The sequence below is a fragment of the Equus asinus genome, chromosome 13 (genome assembly GCF_041296235.1).
Source record: "Equus asinus isolate D_3611 breed Donkey chromosome 13, EquAss-T2T_v2, whole genome shotgun sequence".
Lineage (NCBI taxonomy): Eukaryota > Metazoa > Chordata > Mammalia > Perissodactyla > Equidae > Equus > Equus asinus.
Genome location: NC_091802.1, coordinates 41178457 through 41201466, shown reverse-complemented (window position 1 = coordinate 41201466; position 23010 = coordinate 41178457). Strand labels below are relative to the sequence as shown.

Genomic DNA, 23010 nt, shown 5'->3' with positions numbered 1-23010 from the left:
AAGTTTTTAGCTGAGACCGCTGCAATCAAAGACAGATTGACAAGAGAAAGAAAAACAGAAGTTTATTAACATGTATACCTCATGGAAACATGGGGACACTCAGGACAAATGAGGGACTCCTCGAGGCGGCTTAGAATTCAGGCTTAAATCCACCATAAGAGGGAAAGGGAGGGGGAAAGAAAGGCCTCCTAGGGGACAGTAAATGACTTTCAGGAAAGCACAGCTGGGAGGTGTGACGGTTGTGACAAAGTTTGGCTGTGGTGTCACTTCCACTCTCCTCTCCCGTGATGAGTCAGTCTTCGTGGGTGATGAGGCCCCCTCCCGGGAGGGGGTTTATGACAGCTGAGTTCCTCCTGGAGAACCTGTCTTTAGGCAGAAAAGAGGAATTTAGAGAAAGCCTCTCCCCGCATTTGCTGTTTTTCAAGTGCCTACAGCTCAAAATAATCACCACAGGAAAGTAGTGGATTTTGGGGTGCACGTCCTGCTACGGGTCCATCTCAAGGTTCTGCTTAAATGCCCCCTCTGTCCCAAGGCCTTTCCTGACCCGATTTTAAATGGTGGCCCTGCCCAGGCCTCTCACCCCTTTCCCTGTGTTACCGCTCCTTTTTCCCATAGTACCTTCTAGTACGCCATGTCATTTACTTATTAGGGCTGTTACGTAATGTCTGTCTCCCCCACTGCCATCTAACACGACTTACTGCTGTATCCCAAACCAGCCAGCACAGGGCCTGGCACAGAGTCCGGGCTCAGTAAATACAAGTCAAAGGCGTGTGTGAGTTAAAGCGCTTTATTTACGACAAAGTCTGTACACACGTGAGCAATTGCTCTTGCTTCCACTTTAATAGTTTATTTCCAGTGGCCGAAGGACGTCTTCCCCAGGATGTCCTGATAGCGACTCCAGCCAGGGCGGGGTCTCCTGCTTGGCCCTGGCTTGTCCAGCTCTGCGGGTAGCGCCACCATCAGACTGCTTGTCCTCCCTCTGTTCTCTTTCCTCAGCACCTTCTCCCTCTCCCCGAAACGTCTCCCATTTGCCCTGTCCACTCCCCTCCAGCTATGGTGCTGCTTCTTGAAGAGATGCCTGGTCAAGCTGCGCCCTTGCTCAAAGACCTTTGCCGGCTCCCCATTGCGTAAGATTTACGTACAAACTCCCTGGACTGGGTTCAGACTTGCCCGCGAGGCTCCCGAATGACCTTTCCTTCTCTGCTTTACATGTGACGGAGGCTCGGGACAAACTGGATTCCTTAGAACGCTGTTTTTGCGCCTCCATGCCGTTGCTTAGGCTGGCCCCTCTACCTGGAGGGCCCTCCTGCATCTTTGCTTGCCCCAAGTCAGGCCCGGCGTCAGCATCACCCGCAGCCGAAGCCTTTCCTGAGTATGCTCTACGGGCACGCCCCCTCCGTCTTCTGGAACCTGGTGCATGATCTTCTATTCTGGTGGGTGTCTGGTGCTGACTTGAGTTTTGGATCATGTCATTTGGAGGCCACCCTGCCGGACACGGGCTGAGCTGTGCTGCGTTCTTTTCTATATCCCCCGATAGTCGCAGCACAGCGCCCACTTTCCTTCAAGCCAAGTGTTACTTCGAATTTCAGGCCGAACGCGGAGCCACAGAATAGGCACATTTCCTGCAGTGGCCACAAGATGGCAGCATAGACCGCGCTTCGGGACAGACGAGGCCTCTAGTTCCTCCCGCCTTCCCAGAGGCCGCAGCCCTAAGAGGTAACCCGGTCCCCTCCGGGTGTGTGGAGGAGGGGCCTCTCTCTAGGGCTGGGGGCGTTAGGTCTGGGGTGGGGGTGCGGGCTGGCGGCTTGTAGTGTGTCTGCCTGTGTCTCCTTCCCCCTCCTCACCAAGGCCCACTCTGAGGTCCCGTTTCCGAGAGAGACCCGGGTGGATGGACGGAGCACTGGGCAGGGAGTCGGCAGGTTTGGACGCCGGGTCTGCACTGCGGCCTTGGGTGAGTGTCGTCTGTGTACCACGAAAGGGCCGTCACAGAGCCCAGCTCCTGGCTCCAGCCCGTGAAGATTCCGCTCCCCGTCCTCCTCCGCGGGCCCTTGCCGGTTTCCCGAAGGCGCGATGATGGATGGTCGCGCTGACATCTGCCGTTCCCCACCTTCTCTCTCTTTCTGCGATTATGTGTGACCGAGAAAAGGGAGAAGGTGGGGTCCCTGGGGCCCCAGAAGGTCCTGCCTCCGTCTCCAGGCCCACTTGTCCATCCTTATCGAGGCAGGACAAGCCCCATCCAGGCAGGAAAAAAAACGTCATGTTCCTTAAGAGTCTGGCCTGTGACCCGGAGGGAGCTCCTCCACACCCGTGGCCGCGCTCACCGGAGAGGGAGGGGCGCGCTGCCTGGGGGGTGGAAGGTCGTGGGGTGACACGGCCGGCAAACACAAGTGTCCAGGCCGTGGGAGCCGCAATAATACTCATACTAACATTAATAATTAAAATCCCATCTGACGATTCTAACTTTACCCTGAGACCCACCAAGAGAACAGGGGAGGGATGGTGGGGACGTAGGGATGCCTGAAATGTGCTCGATGAGGGAGCAGGAGAGAGGAGAGAGGAAGGACGAAGATGTCCGAGGAGGGTCATCCCTGGGAGAGGGGGTGCGCGGTTCAGCCTCCCTCCCCGCGGCCGTGGGCCCGGCCAGCAGAGGGCGCCGCGAGCGCGCCGGCCGCCCTGGGTCTCGGGCAGCTCCGGTCCGAGCTCGTGTCTTCCCGAACTGCAGGCCTCCGCGCGCGCGGTCGCTGGGGATGCGATGCTGGTTAATTTGGGGACGTGTCGCCGTTTGTAATTGCTGGCCTGTGTCCCGAGTGGCAACCGTGGGTTTGCCTGTAATCACCCCAGCAATCATGCATTCAGTTAACACTGCTAAGCACCCCCGCTCGTGTCAAGCGCTGTACTCGGAGTAAAGTGGCAAGCCAGGAGCATGCCCTGATAACCAACACCCGGGTCACGTGATCCAGGTGACAGAGGCCAGCTCAGGCTGCTGGGGGAGCACCGAGGAGGGGTTGAGCACTTCCCACTACCATCCCTCTCACGTGCACCAACCCTGGGGTGAGCAGGGTTATGCTTTTTTAGCAGAGGAGAGAATCGGTTCAGAGAGGTTAAGTCACCTGCCCAAGGCCACACATTCAGTAAGGGGATGAGCTGGGATTTGCCCCCAGAGCCTGGTTCCAGAGTGCCCTCCCACCTGCCCGGTGAGACTGCCTCTGCCAGGGAGCAGCCAGTGAGGCTGCGATGGCATGAGGGCCTGCCCTGGGGTCAAGGAGGCGACTCCACCAGGACAGGAGCCTGTGGAAAGGGGAGGTTACAGGGCAGCTGATTTCATCTCAGAATGAGGAAGAACTTTCCAGTAATCAGAGTTGCCCAGTCATAGAATGGAGGAGTCCAAGGACAACAAGTGCCGTGTCTCTCCCCACACTTGGCAGTGGCTCCCTGCTGAGCCGGGGGCATTCCCCCAGTGCTGGAGGTTCTGTCTGGCACAGGCTCCTTCTCTCTCCGGCCTTGTCTTGCCCCCTCTGTGTTCTTGCCTCTCCGTCCTTCTTTCAGCAACTTGCTGGCATACTGCTTGCCTCTGGGCCTTTGCACGTGCACACTCCCTCTTTGTCTGGCCAACTCACCATTCTTCAGGCTGCTCAAGGTCTTCCCTCACTCCTAACAAGGTCAGGTGGCCTGTGTGCTGCTCATTTGGGCTTCTCTGCTCCCCTAGATGTGCCTGGTCGTGCCTTCCTGACAGTATTGGGTGACAGCCTCTCCCTCTAGACTGTCAGCTCCGTGCAGCCGGGTTGGCATTGCCTTGTTCTCTGGCATCTCTCCAGCGTCCAGCAGGCCAGGGCTGTGCCTCACTCCGTGCTCAAGAATTTTGTTGGAAAAATGAGTGAATGATGAATGAAGGCAAGAAAGAATGAAGGAAGCGTGCAAAGCCAAATGCCCGGGCAGGGGGACCGGGGTCAGCAGACCTGCAAGTTCCCTCCCGTCACCCTCTGGCTACAGCTGACGTTCTTTGCTCAACTCCCCAGGAATTAGAGACTCAGGGCCACAGTCAACAAGCATTGGTTCAGCATCTAACACGTGCCTGGCACCCGGCCAGACACTGTCACGTGTGTTCTCCCCCATCAAATCACGAACAGGGACGAGGGGAAACGTTTTCGGTGGACACGAGCTTGAGGCTTCCATCCCTGCCTGGAATGGTTTGCGCGTTGGTCTCGGCCACTGCCACCCCGGGCTGCACCGGCCCTGCCCTCTCTCTCGGGCCCCACCCGTCCTGGGCTCCCGGCTGCGTTTCCGGAGAAGGCCAGCAGGTGACGGCAGAAGCTAAGAGTCGGGGCTCAGCGCGCGCCTGCCAGCCGCCGACTGCCGGCAGGGGGCGCGGCTGCTCCACCTGGTGCGCAGGTGAGTTCGGTGGGTTTTACCGGCTGGACGAGGCAGCCGGAGCAGCCCGGCCAGGAGTAGGGTGGGTCCAAGGCGCAGCAGGGGAGGAAGACTGCGTGGCACCCTCGTTCCTGCTCATTTGTGCAGTGCGGTCTTAACCTCTACTTTATAGGTAAACTTTCTTTGTATTGGGCCAGAAGGTAAATATTTTAGGTTTTGCTGGCCATATGGTCTCTGTTGCAAATACTCAACTGTGTCCTAGAAGTGGAAACAACCCAGGACAAATGCGTGTGGCTGTGTTCCCATAAGTCTTTATTTGTGGGTGTGGAAATTTGAGTTTCATACAACTTTCAAGTGTCATGAAATATTGCTCTTTTTTTTACTTAAAAAAAAAAACTACTTAAAAAGGTAACAAGCATTCTTAGCCCTTGGGCAGGGGGACCCCTGATCTAGATGAAGTCCCAAACCGGGGCCTGGCGTATGCTAGGCGCTCACAGAGTGCTAGCTGGTGTCAGCCATCTGGGGGCGGAGACAGGGGCCCACGCAGCCCCGCTCTGTGGCTCCATGGGCCCCTGTCTCCGCCCCCTGAGAGTGCAGCAGGGCACTCTCCTTCCAGTGTTGGCCCCTGTCTCCTCTCCTCCTGGCATCTGGCTGCATTTTCACACCTCCAGGTCTCTACCTTGGCAGTTCCCTCCTCCTAATGACACCCCTGTCCTTTTCCTCCTCCAAGGCTCCGTCTCATTGGTCTCTTTGTAAAAATTCAACTTTATTGAGGTATTGAGATATTTACCTATTTTAAGTACAGAGTTCATGAGTTTTGACAAATGTATGGGACCATCACCACAATCAAGATACAGAACATTTCCTTCACCCCAAAAGCTTTCCTTGTGCCCTTTCCTAGTCAACCTTGGCTTTAAAACAACATGTCTCCCAATTATTCAGAGCTTGCAATGTGCCAGGCTCCACGGAGGTGCTTGACAAGTTCTGTGTCACTACAAAGCCTTGAGAACCTGGTGAGATGGGGACAGTGTTATCATCCGGCACCTGCCAGCTCATGACTGTGAGTCAGGGGCAGAGCTGCAATCTGATCCTGGCCTGCTGGTTCCCAGGGCATCCCTCTCCTGTCTGCCTCCCCCGCTCCTTCATGTTCCCAGGGGCCTTGTGCACACAGCTCCTGCCCTCCTGGCTGCTCACGGTATGGCCTGGGCCCAGCAGCGTCCGCATGCCCTGGGAGCTGGCCAGAAATGCAGAGTCTCAGGCTACGCCAAGAAGTCTTGAGTCCCCAAGCCCCCTAGTAATTTCAAGGCTGAGAAGCGCTGTCCTGAGGCCGTCTCTTACTGGGGACTGGTGGCTGCATTGTGTCCTCTTCCCTCCCAGACTGTGAGCTCCTGGAGGGCAGGGGCTGAGCCACCTCAGGGCCTCCACCCTGCAGCCCCCAGGGAATCTAATTGAATTAGTAGATGAAGGGAAGAGCAGGAGGCCAGAGCTTCCGGGAGCGGGGCTGTGTATCTTAGGAGCTGGTGGGAGGAGTGAGGTCAGCTGGCTGGGGGGGTGAGGGGCGGGGGTTTGTCTATCCACTTGGAGTCCTGAGATCTGTCTCCCCACTCACTCTGGCCTCTGTCCAAGTTGACTCAGAGAGTCTGGGTTCATCTGCATATCATTTGCATGCGATTAGCATATCTATCTGGTTCTTTTCCTCTTCTCCCTTACGTGAGCAGGAGCGGGCTGGATTTGGAGAGCAGGCTGGATTTGGGGAGCGGGCTGGATTTGGGGAAAGAGTGGACAGGACAGAGGGCTGGGAGTGTTGGGGATGCCTTGGGCTGCACACCTAGACCTGGCCCCTCACTGATGCCCATCCAGGGAGCAGGTCTGGGGTTAAGCGATGACACTTTTTGGGTGAGGGGTGTACCTGCTAGGTCCTCCAAGCTCTGGACACTTGCTCTGGGAGCAAGGCTGGGGCCGGGCTCCCCGAGTTCCCCTGCCTGGGACGTGCTGTTCACACAGAAGGATTCTTCTCTACAGCAGTGAGAGAACCTTGCAGACGTAATGCTGAGCAAGAAGACGTAAAGGAAGCCATATTATATGAGTGCAGTTATAGAAAGCACGAAAGCAGGTTGTGTGAATCTGTGCTGCCAGAAGTAATGGTCCCCTGGGGCTTAGTGCCTGGAAGGGGCACCAGGGGCTCTGGGAGGCTGATTGTTTTGTGATCTGGGTGCGGTTATACGGTGTGTTCACTGTGAAAGTTTGTTCACTTGTACAGGGATTATAGGTGCTTTTTTCTGTATATGAACAAAAAGTTGAAAAAAGATCCGCTTTAAATTTCGGGAAGAGTCCTCTGCGTACTCCACTGTGAGGAGACCTTCCTGGCTGCTTCTCTCCCTCCTGCCCGCCCTTTGCAGCTCTCAAGGCCCTGGCTGCTCCACTCGTGTAATTTTTGGTTTCACTTGCCCTCCTCTCCACTGGGCTCCCTGAGGGCAAGCTCACGTCCTCTTCATCCCGTGTCCCCTGACATGGGACCGGGCACAGAACAGATGCTGAAGACATGGATGACTCCTGGGGAGCAAAGTCCTCCTGGGGAGGGGGGATGGTGAGAGAGGGCCGCGCAGCCCCCGTTCAGCTGGGCTGGGGTCTGCATGGGGTGGGGCGGGTCGGGGCAGCGACGGGGTGGGACTGGTGGGTGCTGCTGTTCCAGGGGTTCCCTTGGGAGGTGGGTAGGGGTGCCGTGGAGAGCTCAGGTGAGTCAGGGGCCTGAGTTTTGGCTAGACTTCATCCTGTCTTCCCCCTACAGGCCCTGGGGTACCAAACAACCTGAGGGAGTGTTTCTCCTTACTACCCAGCCCCCAAGAAGGCCAGCACTGAAACACCTGGCTGCGGTCCAGGGCTAGAAGAGGGCTAAGGGATGGGACAGCAGAGGGTGCCAGGGGAGAGGGGTGGGACTCAGGGGTCCCTGGGTGGGCATGGGCGTGGGTGTGGGTGTGGGGGACTGCCCACATCTGGGTCCTCAGCCCCTGGCCTCTCGCTGCTGCTCCCTCTAGCCCAGGTGGGCACCTCCTGTTGCCTGTGAGTTCGCCCCTGACCCTGAGGCCACCTGGGCCTTTGCTGAGGCCCCTTCAGACTCGGGCTGGGGAGGCTGAGGTCTGGCTGCTCTGGACTTGCCCTGTGCTGGGGCTGCTCTGAGCCTGCCCAGTCCTGCGCCTGACTCACCCCTGTTCTCTGCCCTGTGCGTCGGGCCTCCCCACCTCCCGAGTTACAGGGGCATCAAAGCACCACAGAGCCCCTCCCTACCATCTGGAACTTGTCGTCAAAGGGCTTTGGGCAATGGCCTGGCCTCTCTGGCCTCAGTTTCCCTTTTCTGTAGAGTGGGAAAACAATTCTGGCAGCTGTGAGGTCAGACAAGTTGGAGACTATGGGAGACCTTGGGACCCAGAAGTGTAGGGAGCAAAGGCTTGCTGGGGGGAGGATGGTGAGTGAGGGGCCACGCAGCCCCCGTCAGCTGGGCTGGGGTCTGCACGGTGGGGGCAGTGACGGGGGGGGGGGCCCGGTCTGTGCTACTGTTCCAGGGGATCCCTCGGGAGGTGGACAGGATGCTGCGGAGAGCACAGGAGAGTCAGGGGCCTGGGTTTTGGCCTGACTTGATCCTAACTGTCTGCAGGCCCATTCCCCCTCTGGGCCTCAGTTTACCCTCTTGTCTAGGGGGCCATGGGGTTCAATGGTCCCTCAGGCCCCTAGCTCCGAGGCTCTCTCCTGTCCCTGCTGTTTGACCTGCATGGGGGTTATTTTGCAATCAGCACCTACATTTTAAAGCTTAGGCAGCTTCCCAGCAAATCCAGAGTCTGGCTTCCTGAGTGCGACATGAGGAGGTGAGGCGGCTTTGGGACCCCCACGTTTGTGGGCAGCAGCCTGGGGTGGCTGCTGGGGAGGGGACTTCCATTCCCCCGGGGCCCAGCCCTCCCTGCTGTCCACTCCCCGGGGGCTTGACCCTGCAGGCATTTGAGTCTGTGGCCTGCTGGCTTCCCTCCAGCCAGGGGGCCATGCCTGCCCAGGACCCTCTGTGCCCCGTCAGCTCGGCCCCCGGAGCGGCCCCGTGGCTGGCGCAGCTGCAAGGACAGGCCTCCTCCCTCTGGCTTTGCCTATCTGAGGCCTCAGAGGACAGGTCTGGACTGGATTGCCATGAGCTCATGTGTTTATCCAAAGCAGAGGCCGAGGGCTTGGGGCTTCCAGGGGTGTCCAGAGGCTTGGTCAGGGCCAGAGACAGTGTCTGCTTGTGGGGAGCTGGGTCCCTCCCACCCGGGGCCGGGTCCTTCCCCTCCCCCTGCGATCACCCCCATTCTGTGTCTCAGCCTGGTGACAAGGACCTTAAAGACCAGCACCTTGCCTGTATGCCTGTCCCTTGGCCTCACCTCCATGCCCCCACTTGCAAATGCCCATACTGATTGGGGTTTTTGTGGCATGGCTGTCCACATCCTTGAATCCTCTCCCTTTCTTCCCCTGCCAGCCCCCTCCCCCAAGACCCAGCTTCTCCATGTCCTGGAAGCCTTCCCTGTCCTGTCTTCGTGGGGGCCCCATGGTGCTGCCCATGGCCTCCTGCACTGGGCTGTGTGTCCCTGATGTGGGGTCAGGGCCCCGGTCCTGCCTCCCCAGCCTCCAGCACAGAGCCAGGCACACAGGTGGTGCTTAATAAATGGTCTAATGAATGAAGGCTGGCTTTTGTCTGAGAGGCAGGGGCTGGGGCCGTGACAGGGACCTGGTGAGAAGTCACCAGGGGTCAGGCCGGGAGTCTTTTGGCTATTGCTCAGCCAGTGCTGGGGGAGGGGGAAAGAGTAGCCCCCACCCTCAGGACCAGCAGGGAGGGAGGCCCCCTCCCCTCCAGCACCCTTCCTGGCCACAGCCCTGGGCTCCTGCACTCAGCCATCCCTTGGATCTCATGGGTGGCAGCCCCGGGCCGGGCAGTGGGCCTGTGGGGATGTGTAAGGAGCCCTCATGGCCAGGGGTCCCCAGCCAGCCACAGTTCCCCACCATAGCCCAGCTGTTCCACCTCTCAGCTCACAATGGGGGGAAGAGAACTAGGGAGGCTCCTCAGGGACACTTTACTGATGGGGAAACTGAGGCCCAGAGAGGGGCAGTAACTTGAGCTGGTGTCCTGGGAACCTCTCCCAAGTGGCCTGAGCCAGGCTGTGGTATGGTCAGTCCTGGGGGTCAGGACATAGCAGTGGCTGCCTTGTTGGGGTCCCAGGCCCCAGGCCCCCATCTGAGCTGCAGGAGAGCCCGCCCTGCCCCCAGCAGACTCAGCCTGGCCCGGTGTGTCCCAGAGCCAAAGGGAGGGCGGGAGCAAGTCTGAATCGGCTCGGGAGCTGCGAGTCCCAGCTGGCTCTCCCTGCCTGCAGGCCCTGGGAGTGGGAAGCCCGTGCTCCACACCGCAAATCCTCCGCCTTCCCTCCGCACCCACTCAATCAGCCTGGGGCGCAAACACGGCAGGGAGCCAGCCCCAGCCTCCCTCCTTGGTAACCGAGGCGCAACACCCAACACTGGAGACTGTTTGTCCTGCCAACGCCACACCCCAACCTGGGCCTGCACCCCTGGCGGCTGAGGAGAAGCCTGGCTGCAAGTGAGAGCAGCTGGGCAGGGGGCAGCAGGGCCCCGTGGGCCTGGGGATCTGTCCTCTCCCTTCGTAAGCTCAGGCCAGCCAGCTGTTGTCCCAGCACCCTTTGACTGTGTGGCCCCCAACCCCAGCCCCGGCTCCCAGCCCCTCTGGTCTTGGTGGGGCTGGAGAGGAGACGGCCGGCGAGAGGCACTGTGCCTGAATCACAGCAGAGAAGTGTGGGTCCCAGGAAGAGAGCCCTCTCGGGCTGGCCAGCTGTGGGGAGGGTTCAGGGAAGGGAGGGCAGGAGGGGGCCCTCTGTCCTGCCTGGGGACAGCAGGGGACGCATGGGAGGTTCGCCAGCCCCCAGGGTCAGCACCAGCATCAGGTCTGCGGACTGGCTGGGTGGGTGAGCAGCAGGGATGTCAAGGCCTGGGGAAGCGGGGGTGGCACTGTGGAGGGAAGGACAGTTTTTCTGACCCTCACTGGCTTTTGGTCTCCTTGGCCCAGGGCTTGGGATTGTGGGGAGACAGAGAAAGGAAGATGGGGCGTCTCGGTCCCTGGGAAGCCCTCTGTCTGAGGGAGGAACATGGCCCCAGCCTTCGGGGAGCTCCTAGTCTGAGGAGGGAGACGTAGCCCCTGTCCTGGGGAGTCTGGGATATCCATACTGGGGGACAGACAGAGGACCCACGGGATCACCCGGGCCTCCTGGGGCTTGGCAGATGGCACTGCAACTTGGGGAGGGGAGGAACCTGAGGGTCTTTCCGTTTCTCCTCCCTCCCAAAGTCACCAGGCCAGGTCAAAGCTGTCATTGATTTCCCACTGCTTGTCAAGTGCTTGCAGGCTGAGCAGCCGCTTCCTAGCCACTTGAGTCCTGCACTGCGGGAGGAGCCATCACGGCCCCCTCTGACAGATGAGGAAACTGAGGCTCAGAGAAGGGACGGGGCCTGTGCTAGAGGGCTCAGGTCCTATGGGGCAGACCGCTGTGTTTGGAGCACCCACTATCCTGACATTTGGGGGAACCTGCTGTGGGCAGACCCCGTGCTGTGCAGGAGAAGGGCAAGTCCAGCAGTGTCCCTGCTGTGCCCCCAAGTCCTGAGGCCCGGTGGGCGCTGACCCAGCCCGTGGCCCCTCTCTCACACCCTGTCACAGGCTTCAATCCCTGGGTGCCAATGGGGAGGGTGGGGCGGAGAGACTGGTCCTGCTGAGGCTGCAGCTTCCCGGCCCACCCAGGCTGAGTCAGGGCCGGGCGGGAGCCAGGGGGTGGCAGCTTTCCCAGGCCAGCCCGGGCGGCGTCCACATTCCTCACAAGCGGGTGCGTCCGGGCTTGGCCAAGCCAGGTGTGCTGCGCCCCGCCCAGACCCCCCGCTTGCCCCAGCCAGCTCAGCGCCACTGCCTTGTAAGGACGGGGCCTGGCAGCTGCCTGGGACGGGGTGTGGGAAGTGCTTGCCTTGCACGTCCTTGCTTGGTGGGGGTTTCAGGCTGCTGGAGCCCCAGCCCCACGATGGGCTGGGCATTTGGGGTGCCCCTGTTCACCCCCTACTCATGCCCCTCCTTGGTCCCTGCACTCAGGGAGCTGGAGGCTGAGGCTTAAGATAGTCTGTAGTTTGGGACTTGCTCCTTTTCAGCAAATTCTGGTGGAAGTCTGAAGGGTGTTCTGAGAGCTGGGGGTGGCAAGCGTCTCCCAAAGCCCGGGAAACCTCAGGGGGCACATCCTGCTCATTGCCCCCAGTCTCTCAGGGAGGGCTTTATCCTCACCAGCTGGAGCTCTGGGTGCTGGGTGGGGTCCTGGGGCAGAGGCTCTGAGTGGGGCCCTGTGCCTGTGGGCCCTGGCCTGCTTCCCCCACCCCCCAACCCCTGGCTTTCTGCATTGACACAGGGACTGGGAGGGACCTACGTGGGTGTCAGTCCAGGTCATCCCCACTACTCACTTGTGGTGGAATTCTGCCCACAGTCCACTTGCTCTCTCTGGGGCCTCAGTTTCCTCTCCTGTAAAAGGAGGACAGAAGCCCCTGCCCTGCCAAGGCCCCTGGGCTCTTGGTGGAGGGAACGTGACCTGGAGACTGAGGAAGTGCTTTGGGACTGAGACGGGCTGTGCTGAGACCCCACCCCTTCCCCACTGGGGGACCCCCAGCCCAGCCCATGGCAGCTCTACAGCTTCCCCATCAGCCTCTGTGGCTCAGGCCAGGCTCCCAGCTGGGGGAGGGGGAGGTACCCTCAAGTCTGGGATTTGGGGACCCTGCCCACTGTTCACCCCTTCCTCTGAGGTCTGCGGTAGAATGGGTGCAGGGTGCCCTTGCCTCCCCTCACCCTGTTCTGTAGCCTCAGCAGTTTTGAGCTTAGCCCGTGGGCCGGGGCTGGTCCTCGTCATGCCCCTGCAGCAGGCAGGGCAGGGCTGTTTCTTGGGCGGGCCCTGGGCTGCTGGGGCTGCAGAAATCACTTCCCAGCACTTGGTGGGAACAAACGGCCCCAGCCCTGGGCCCAGGGTGGGCGTGGGAATCCCGTCCTGCCTGGAAGGTCAGGAAGGGTGACACCAGGGCTGTGGGAGAGAGACTGAGGGATGAGCCGAGATGTTGATGCTGCACCTGTGAGGGGCAGCACCTGAGCTCCAGGCAGCCAGGGGGCCTGAGTCAGGGGAGAGGGGTAGCAGAGTGGGTGCAGCCCCCCGCCCCAGCTTGCCCATCACTGAGCAGTGGGGGCAGGACTGGCCTGGGGTGTGTCAGGCTGGGGCAGGGACCCTCAGCATCCTCCTCCCCAGCCTTCCTTTCACTGAGCCCTAGGGCTGGCATTCTGGGGTGACCTTGTTCCTGGGGACCCTCTAGGGACTTTGGCTGCCATCCCCCCTCCCCTGTCCAGGGCCTTGTGGCAGGAAGGTAGCACCTTGTCCTGGGAGGTGATGCTGTTTGCAGTGGAAGGAAGTGCCTCAGCTCCTTGAAGGCCCTGCTCCGTGTCCTGGCGTCCTGGGGTTGAGGCTAGTTCAGTGTGTGTGTGTGTGTGTATATGTCTCTGCTTGCATGTGTGCATTCGTGTGTATATGCTGGGGGGAGGCAGTTGTCCCAGTGGAAGTGGGCTTCTGGATGTTTGGACCAGGGTCCCTGTAGTTGGATTCCAAACCCTGGAAGGACTCTGGGAGTTGGCCCTGAGAGCCTGGCCCAGGGCAGCCTGGGAAATCGTGGGAACAGGTGAGAACAGGCTGGAAGGGTGCGGCTGCAGCTGGAATGTGTGGGTTGGAGCAGCCCCACCCTTCCCCAACCAGGAATGGGCCCTAGCTGGGGAGCCAGGACCCAGTGCCCTCCCCCAGCTGTTCCCAGCTCTGCTCTGCCATGCCTGCCAGCCCCTGCTCCTCCTGTGGGGGACCCCACACCCCCTCACTCCTTGCTGGGCTAGAGCCAGCCTCCTGGCTGCGGCAGGCTGTTTGGGAGGAGCTGGCAACTTTTCCTGAAGATTCCTAGGTTCTTGGTGCCATGTGTTTGTTTCTGACCCTTTGCACAGACAGACCCTCTGTCACTGATGGGGGACTCAATCTGATGAGTTAGGGAAGGACATGGCTGCACCTGGGGGGTTCCCTGGACCAGCGGATGGAGTTTTTGGGCTAGCTCTGCTCCCAGGAGGGGGGCTGAGGGCAACTGCCAGTCCTGGAGCTTCTGGACACACACTGGTGGCCTCTGCAGAGTGTCTTTGTCTCCTGTCCTGCAGAGTTGACCAGGGTGTCCTGTGGCCTTCAAGAGAAAGTATGCCTAGTATGGCATACAGGGCCATCCACAGGTGGGCTCCCGCCAGACTCTCTAGGCCCAGCTTCCATCTCACTGTCCCCAGCCAACTTGCCTTGTGCACAGCATCTCACTCTCCCGGAAAGCACCAGGCCCCTGTGCCTCACGGCCTTTGCCTGGAAAGCCAGGGTCTACCTGGGACCCCTCTGTGTACGGGTCCCTGTTCAGACTCTGTCCCCTGCTGTCCTGTACCCCTCGTAGGTGCCCCCACAGCCGCACCTGCTCAGGCCTCCATGATGCCCTGCTCAGTCAGCCTGTGAGGTCCACGTGTGTCTCCTGGACACAAAGCTCCCCAAGGTCAGGGTCGACTGTGTGTCCACTGTCATGGCCCCAGGCCCTCCCTCACGGAGCTCAGGGAGTGACAGAATGAACTAACGAATGGGTGCGGGAAGTGTGAGGCATTCCTCTGAGGCCTGTGGACTTGCAAAGGCTGTCATATGATCCTAGCTCTGCTTCTGCTTCCTCCAGTCTGAGGAGACATCCCTCCACCTTGGGATTGGGGTCTCCTGGGAAGGTTCCAGAAATCTCTTTTAGGATCAAGGTGGTACAAGCTCCTTCTCTCCCCCTGTGAAGACTCAAGTTTAATGGGCCAGTGTGTGAGTAGTAATGGCTGCTTTGTGTGAGTGTGTGAATGTGTGTAAAGTATGAACAGTGAGAGGCCTGTAAATGTGCACAAGTGTGAGTGTGTGCATCAGTGTGTCCATGAATGTGTGAAAGTATGAGTGTGTCAGTTAATGTGTATTAGTGTGTGAGGCTTTGAATGTGTACTAGTGTGTGAGGTTGTGCAAGGCTGTATGAATGTGTGAGAGTATGGATGTGAGTGAGTGTGAGTGTGTGTGGGTTTGTGACTGTATGTGTAAGTCTGTCAGTCTGTGAGTGTGAATGTGTGTAAGTCTGTATGAGTGTGCACGTGAGCTGATTGTGTTAGTGTGGGAGTCTGTGAGTGTGTAATGTATGTGAGTGTGTGTGGATCTATGAGCGGGCGTGAGTATGTGTATGCCCGTGATTGTGAATGTGTGTCTATGAGTGTGACTGTGTGGAGGCTGTGGATGTGTGAACCTGGGAGTGTGTATGTAAATGTGTGTGAGCTTGTAGGAGTCTATGAATGAGCGAGAGTGTGAATTTGTTGAAGTGTGAGAGTGTGAATGTGTGTGAGCTGTGTGGCTTATTGGGGAGAGGCCTGACGAGGACCCAAGGCCACGGTCAACCCTGGGAAACTCAGAGCCCTCCCCGGGAGTTCTGGGGAGACCAGGGCGCTGAGGCTCAGTGCTGCCCCAGGAGAGTTTACTCATAGGGGTGAGTGGTCTTTCCTCATCCTAGAGAGAGCTCGGAGGCCATTCTTTACCAGAAAAAAAAGTAATACCACAAATAATAATAATAATAAGACATATAATATTTTATATAATATAATATATATTATATTTATATATGATATAAAATAATAATAAAAATAATATCTACAAAATCTGCATAGGATTTGAGAATTAAGATACAACAAATACCCGTGAACCCACCGCCCGGTTTCAGAAGCTCTGAGGAGCGCTCCTTCCCAGGACGCACTGTAAAGCACTACCTGGATTTTGGGTTATTCTTTTTTTTTCCCCCGGTAATTTTATTGAGGTCATAATGTTTTATAACATTGTGTAATTTCGGGTGTACATTATTATTTATCAATTTCTGAACACACTTCCTGGTGCTCACCCCCAGTAGTCTGATTTTTGTCCATCATCATACATACGTGCCCCTTTATCCTTTTCACCTGCCCCACCTCTGATAACCACTAATCTGTTCTCTGATATCTACGTGTTTATCTTCCACACACGAGTGAAATCGTGCAATATTTGTTTCTGTCTGGCTTATTTCACTTAACATAATACCCTCAAGGTCCATCCATGTTGTTGCAAATGGGACGATTTTGTCTTTTTTTTTTATAGCTGAATAGTACTCCTTTGTATATCTACACCACACCCTCTTTATCCAGTTTTCAGTTGATGGGCACTTGGATTGCTTCCAAATCTTGGCTATTGTGGATAATGTTGCAATGAACATAAGGGTGCATAACTCTCTTTGGATCATTGATTTCATGTTCTTTGATAAATATCCAGTAGTGGGATAGTTGGATCGTATGGTATTTCTATTTTTAATTTTTTGTTGCTATTCTGAAGTCATTCTCGCCAGGCCTTCATGGGCGTCTGTACGTCTGGGTCAAGTCGCCCAGCGATGCCGCAGTGGCCCAGTGCTGCCCTCTGGCGGCGCAGGACACCCCCTACCTCCAGCTCAGAGCTGCCTGAAGCCTGGGCGAGGAGTCCCACCAGGGTCATCCTACAGAGACCCCCTAGAGGTGGACGCACTGTCCTGTCTGTGCACACACACACAGGGCACGCCAGGACACAGATGCACACACTGGTCACTCACAAAGGCTTATACACAGACACGTTCCATCTATTGGGAGTGGAGTGGGTGCCACACTCTGCGTGGGGCTCTCCGACAAGAGCGAGCTAAGAGCAGCTGCAGTCCGTAAGGAGTTTGCAGCAGGAAGAGGGTGGCCCCACGGAGTGGACAGTGCCTCAGGGACCCTCACACTCAGGGCTGGCAGAAGCTGAGTAGGAAGGTTGACTTTGGGGTGAGCAGTTTAATAGAACGACCTAAGGTGGGAGCGGGGAGGAGAGCTCTGTGCCAGAGGCAGGGGAGGGTTTTTTGAGATGGAGAATAAGGGGAGAGTAATGCACAAGCCAGCTTCAGAAAGGATTTTCGTGTCCATTGGCCTGGAGGCAGGGGAAAAGACACAATGGCCCAGCCTAGGTCCCTGGTGCTATGCAGGTCATGGGACTGGAGGGAGAGGAGCTGAAGATGGTGAGGAGAAGCCAAGCCCCTGGAGGAGGGACAGTGTGAAGCGGAGATGGAGGACGTCTTGAGTCCCCTCGTCCCTCCGCCAGCCCCAGGCAGTCACTTCCCCGGACTGCAGAGCAGAGGCGGCGACCCAGAGTGGCCAGCAGAGGGCGCTCCTGGTACAAATTTGAGGCTCCAGCCGGCGTGCTGGAGAGTCCGGGTGGAAACGGGGATCCTTCTTGGAAAGCCCCGGGGCCTGCAGTCCTGAGCGGAAGCTTTCTGGCTTCCCCCTTGGGAGCTACGGAGCCTAGGGGTGAGAGGGACGACCTCGTGAGGGGGGAGCCCCCCGGTGTCCTCTTTCTCCCCCTCCCCTGCTCCCTGGTCAAGCAGTCTGGTCAGTGTTTCCATCCCGTCTCCAGGTGGTGACCTGGAAACTACCCCCCAGAAATGTGATCAGCCTGCCTGCCCTGCCCTGGAGGTGTTCCTCTGGGCCTCGGTAGTCTACTGGGGCCAGCCGGCCTTCTAGAAAGTTCTGCAGGGCTCTAGCCCTAGGGCTCTGCTTCTGTAGTCTCTCTCCTGACCTCGCTGGCTCCCTGCTTCCCTCGCTCTCGCCTCTAGGTGGAGACTTCCTCACCTGGTGTCCAGCAGGGTCCCTCAGCTGCCACCTCCTAGGAGCCGGTGGATGCCAGAGTTCTCGGGACCAGACACACACCCGGGTCTTCTGCCCCAGGTTGGTGGACACGGCCAGGTCTGGCTGGCTCAGACGAGGTGGGGCCAACACCATCAACTCCTTGGGGGAAAAGTAGGGAGGAGAAAGTCCCCTCTGCTGTGAATTCCTCCTTCTGCCTCCTGACATCTCCACCCAGGCAGAGCCACCCTCAACTCAGGTTGTTCGCTTATTCATTCATTTCTACTGTTATCAAGCACCATTGGCTACGTCTGTTTCTGGGGATGAGAGAAGAAGGAGGCAGGGTCCCTGCTCGTGTCTGGAGGAGGAGACAGGCAAACAGGTGTGACCTCGCAGGCTACTCAGTGCTTTGAGAGCCATGAATTGTTTTCTTCCTTGGAATCCTGCTTTCCCCTCTGGCTTCTCCATCCTAGTCAGCAGCATCATTACCCGGCCACCTGCTCAACCCCCAAAAATGCAGAGTCATCCAGGTGTGTCCGCCACACAGGCCCGCCTCTGAGCGGGCCACCATGTGCCGTCCTACCATCTCTCTCCCAGGCCATTGCTTCAGCCGTGGGCCCAGCCCTGGGCCCATCCAGCTTTCACATCGCTACCAAAGCGAGCCCTTCTTCAAACTACCTGCCGCCCAGATGCAGGAAAGAAGAAATCAGCGAATGTCACCTAAGGGAGGTCATCCATGTGGAAAATGACTATAAACAAGGTTGGAAGACTGGTGGCCAACTGGGAAAATGCGTTCGCAACCCATGTGCCAAAGGCCTTCTTCCCACATTTACCAACAGCTCACACGAGACAGGAAGGAGAAGACCGCACGGAAAACAGAGGTGAAGATGAGGAACAGCTGGTTCATAAAAAACAAGAAGCGACCCAAAACATTTAAGGAAGGAGCTTCAATCTCACTCGTGACTGAAGAAATACAACTGAAGCAAGAGAGAGGCCTTTTTTTTTTTTTAAAGGAAGATCAGCCCTGAGCTAACTGCTGCCAATCCTCCTCTTTTTGCTGAGGAAGACTGGCCCTGAGCTAAGATCCGTGCCCATCTTCCTCCACTTTCTATGTGGGACGCCTACCACAGCATGGCTTGCCAAGTGGTGCCATGTCCGCACCCAGGATCTGAACCAGCAAACCCTGGGCCGCCGAAGTGGAACGTGCGAACTTAACCGCTGCGCCACTGGGCCGGCCCCCGAGAAGCCTTTTTTAACTAGCAGAAACAAAAATTGGAGAACAGCAGACAAACCTTCAAACCTTGGCGAGACCCGTGCTGGTGGACGTGCCGGGGAGAGTTATTCTCATTTACGGTTGGTGGGAGCAAAAATTTGTAGAACTTTTCAAGAAGACTTTTTTTTTTTTACTGTGGAAAATTTCCAATATACGCAAAAGTAGAGAGAATAGCAAAACGGACTTCTGTATGCCCACTGCTAGTTTCAATAATTGTCAACATGCTGCCATTCTTGTTCCTTCTCTCTCCCCCTGCTTTTGTGGGGAGATGAGAGTATTTTAAAGCAAAGATATAATTTCATTTCGCTCTGGAAGAAAATTTGGCAATAGCTATCCAAGTAAAAAATGGATTTACCCTTTAGCCCCGTAATCCCGCTGCTGAAATTTCCCTAAGGATGTATTCGCAAAGTTCCCCAGGCGCCCTGTTCAGGGCCGTTTATTACGCAGTTGTTTGTAAAAGCCGAAAAACCTGGAGACCAGAGAGGTGGTTGGTAGGGACAGGAGTAAATAAATTATAGCTCATGGTCATGATGGATTAAAAAGAATGAGGTGCTTCTCCAAGAGAGATGATTAACTGGGGCACGGAGGCATTGACAGGCTCAGTAATATCCCTTTGTATGATTAAAATCTCTATAAACAGACACATTAAAAACAAAACTGCACAGCAACGCTTGGCTGACTCCATTGCTACAGGATAAAGTCCAGACCCTGCGGCACGCCCTTCGTGGCGGTCTCCCTTTCCAACCTTCATTCTGGCCGTTTCTTCCACTTACAGGAATTGGCCCAGAGATTCCCAAGATGAGTTCTAAGGAACCCGAGGTCCACATGCTCATCCTGGAAGTGGCTCCATGGGTGAATAAGTTTGGGAAACGCTTAGCACTTTGTTCCCTCCTTGGAGAGTCACAGTGCACGTTAGCTCGTTAAAGGCAGTGAAACAAGCAAAAACTGACAAGGAGGTGCCTTGCCCTGGCCTACCAGGCTCTGGAGCACTGTCCTCGGGCCTGGCTCTCTTTAGCACCCCTGGGCCCAGCTCTGGTGCAGCAGGGCTGAGAGCCACTGCTCTGCCCCATCTCCCCTTGTGTAGCCCCCTCTCTCCCTTGCTCACCCACCCCAGCCACACTGGCCCTTCTTTATGTTTGCTGCAAAGGAGTACTTGGTCCAGCCTCAGGGCCTTTGCACTTGCTGTTACCTCAGCTTGGAATGCCCTTCCCTGTATCTCACTGGCTCCTTCCTTAATTTGGTTTCCCCCATAAATGTGGCCTAGGAGAGGCCTTTCTTCCCTGGCCCCCAGAGGCACCCATGTTCCCTTGTATGTTTCCATGGAGAACGTATGGTTCTCTGGTTTGGTTATTGCCCATTTCTCCCGCTAGAGTGTCTGCTCCATCCAAAGATGCATCCATCCAAAGATGTTGTCTGTTGTGGTCATCCCCTTGTCCCCAGAGCCCAGGACAGTGTCCTGCACAGAGTAGGCGCTCAATGAACAGTAGCCGAATGGATGTATTTTTTTCTGGGATCCATTTTCCTTAGCATTCCTATTGCACCCCCTTGGGAATATGGATCCAGCTACAAGTTTCCTGGCTTGGGTTCCCCAAACCCACCAGGCGTGTCCCCGCCTCTGCCTGGGTGATTTCTCACCTTGTCTTCTCGGCTTGGCAGAGCCCTACCCTGGCTCCGAAACCCAGCTTTGTTGTCTCTCCCTGTGAAACTGTCCTCAGCGGCCTGGTCTGAATGAGTCGCTCCCTCCCGCTCCTCCCAGGTGCTGTACACACATACCTTTATCACGGCACAAAGAACACCGTGCTGTGACGGACTGTTTGTGCATCTCCCGCTCCCTGGCCTGCGCTTGTTAAGGGCAGGGCTCGGCTGACTCAGTGCCGGAGTCTCAGCACCCAGCCGGGGAATGTCACACAGTGATGCAATGAATGGCTGCTGAATGGTGTCCAACTTAGGGCCCTGCCTGCCTGTGTCCACTCACCAAGCATCAATCAGGTACTTACTGTGTGCGAAGCACTGAGTGAGACCTTATCGTGGGCCCAGAGATGAATGGAAAGCCGTCTTTTGGCTGCAAAGGATTATGATTCTGGAAGGGGAGCCGATCCACCGCTGAATAATTCTAACACAAGTGAGAATGGCTAGCACTCACTGATGCTAGAATGGGCCAGTGGAATGTATTAGTTCTCTATTGCCGATGTAACAAATTACAACTTCAGGGCTTAAAGCTGCACATTTATTATTTTACAGTTCTGAAGTCAGAGGTCTGAAATGCATCTTACGAGGCTAAAATCAAGGTGTCAGTAGGGCCGTGCTCCTTTTGGAGCCTCTGGAGGGGGGATCTCTTCCTTGTCTTTTCCAGCTTCCAGAGTCTGCCCACATTCCTTGGCTCATGGCTGCACCACTCTGACCTCTGCTTCTGTTCTCACATCTCCTTCTCTGACTCTGACCCTCCTGCCTCCCTCTTATAAGGACCCCTGTGATTATATTGGGCTCCACCAGCTAATCCAGGATGATCTCCCCATCGCAAGTCCCTTAATGTAATCACACCCTCAAGCTCCCTTTGCCGGGTAAGGTGCACCTTCATGGGTACTGGGGGCTGGGAGGTGGATGTGGTTGGGGCATTACTTGCCTGGTGCAGGGAGGGAAGGGCTGTGTCTCAGCCCCGTGAGCCTTCGCCCAGCCAGCTCTGGAGTCGCCGAGCCTTCACGGAGTCCCTTGTACATACAAGGCACGGTGCCAGCCGCAGTGACACGCTCTCTTGTTTAAGCCTCACGAAGAGTTGGCATGGATGTCTAGTAGCCTCATTTTGCAGACAAGGGAGCTGAGGCTGAGAGAAGGGACGTGATGTGCCCCAGGCTACGCAGGGTCCAGATGGACCCCAGGCACCTGAGCTCTTCTCGTGCGGTGCAGGGTCGTGATCACAGATGATGTGCCTGACCTGGGGCTGGGGGAGATAAGGAGTTGTGGTTCCTCCCACAGCCTTGCTGGGGAAAGGCTACCTCACCTGAAAGGTTGGATTACGACCCCCAGGGCCCGGGTTCTGAGGCAGAGGTAGGACGAGGGGACTGGGCAGGGTAGCGGAGGGAGCTTGCTCCTGGAGGCCGGTTGGGAGCTTCAGGAGGAGGCAGGCCTCCAGGGGAGGAGCCGGAAGGGGGCCTGTGTTGGGGCAGGTGTGCCACCAAGCCCAGGCCTCTGCCTCCTGTTTTGCCCTTGGAAAGGACGGATCACTCCCTTCCCAGTGTGGACTTCCTGAGCTGGGAACACTGGGATCCAGGCCACTCTGCCTCCTCTTGCCTCCCACAATCCTCCTCCCCTGGTCCTCCTCCTCTGATTCTCCTTCCCCGGTCCTCCCTCCCCTGGTCCTCCTCCCCTGATCCACCCTCCCGTGGTCCTCCCTCCCCTGGTCCTCCCTCCCCTAGTCCTCCTCCCCTGGTCCTCCCTCCCCTGGTCCTCCTCCCCTGGTTCTCCCCCCCGATCCTCCTTCCCCTGGTCCTCCCTCCCCTGGTCCTCCTTCCCTGGTCCTCCTCCCCTAGTCCTCCCTCCCCTGGTCCTCCTCCCCTGGTCCTCCTCCCCTAGTCCTCCTCCCCTAGTCCTCCCTCCCCTGGTCCTCCTTCCCTGGTCCTCCTCCCCTGGTTCTCCCCCCCAATCCTCCTTCCCCTGGTCCTCCCTCCCCTGATCCACCCTCCCCTGGTCCTCCTCCCCTAGTCCTCCTCCCTTAGTCCTCCCTCCCTTGGTCCTCCTCCCCTGATCCTCCTTCCCCTGATCCTCTTCCCCTAGTCCTCCTCCCCTGGTCCTCCCTCCCCTGGTCCTCCTCCTCTAGTCCTCCTCCCCTGATCCTCCCTCCTCTGATCCTCCTTCCCCTGATCCTCCTCCCCTGGTCCTCCTTCTGATTCTCTGTCCCCAGGTCATCCTCTGGCCCTCCCCCCTTTTTGGTCACACTGTGGTGGGCTGGGTGGTCATGCACCGAGACAAAGAGCCAAGAGCCCCCTTCCTGCCGGCTGTGTTAGGTGAAGGAGGGGAGACCGGCATGCTCAGCATCCCCACGCTCACACGGGCAGTCACAGCCCCCACCCCAAGTGAGCTCCCAGTGTGAGGGGGAGGCACAGCTGCTACCCTGAGGAAGGATCCTCTCTGGGGAGAGACCAAGCCCCTCTGTCAGGGAACCTGGGCCACAGCTGCCCTGGAGGAAATCTCTCCAGGGCACCGAAGAAACAGCAGGTCCCAATGAGTGTGAGTGAGCCAGAGCCACCAGCCTCGCAGGGCATGAGGGCAGAGAGCAGCGCCGGCAGGTGGGGCTGGCCCGAGGACCCTGGAAAGCCGGGGTCCGGAAGGCAGGGTCTGGATCCTGGGGCGCCCTCAGGGCCCCCTCAGCTGGTCTGCAGGGCCAAGGGGGGGTGCCAGCCTGAAAGAGGACCCTACCTGGGCTGCTGCCTCTCACCCTCCCCCATACCCCCTTAAGCCAAGGAAGGGGGGGAGTGGGAAGAGGAAGGGGACGCTGAGGGAGGAATGCAGTCCTGTCTGCTGGAGTCTTCCAGCCTGTGGGCAGCAGCAGGAGTTCCCACGGGTGCCT

The 23010-nt window shown here is 57.6% G+C and overlaps 1 protein-coding gene and 1 long non-coding RNA gene across 2 annotated transcripts in view; both read left to right on the top strand.

Moving 5' to 3' along the window:
- Positions 1-1584: 1584 nt before the first annotated feature.
- Positions 1585-3834, top strand: LOC123276193 (uncharacterized). Its single transcript, XR_006512473.2, has 3 exons — positions 1585-1716; positions 1849-1951; positions 3707-3834. It is a non-coding gene; the product is annotated as an uncharacterized lncRNA (long non-coding RNA).
- Positions 3835-3912: 78 nt separating this feature from the next.
- The window catches only part of LOC106826299 (keratin, type I cytoskeletal 42), a 30134-nt gene continuing 11036 nt past the window's right edge, over positions 3913-23010 (top strand). The window contains exon 1 of the mRNA XM_070482048.1: positions 3913-4389. Coding sequence (XP_070338149.1) covers positions 4185-4389 — 205 coding nt within the window. The 5' untranslated portion in view covers positions 3913-4184. The remainder of the gene's footprint in view (positions 4390-23010) is intronic.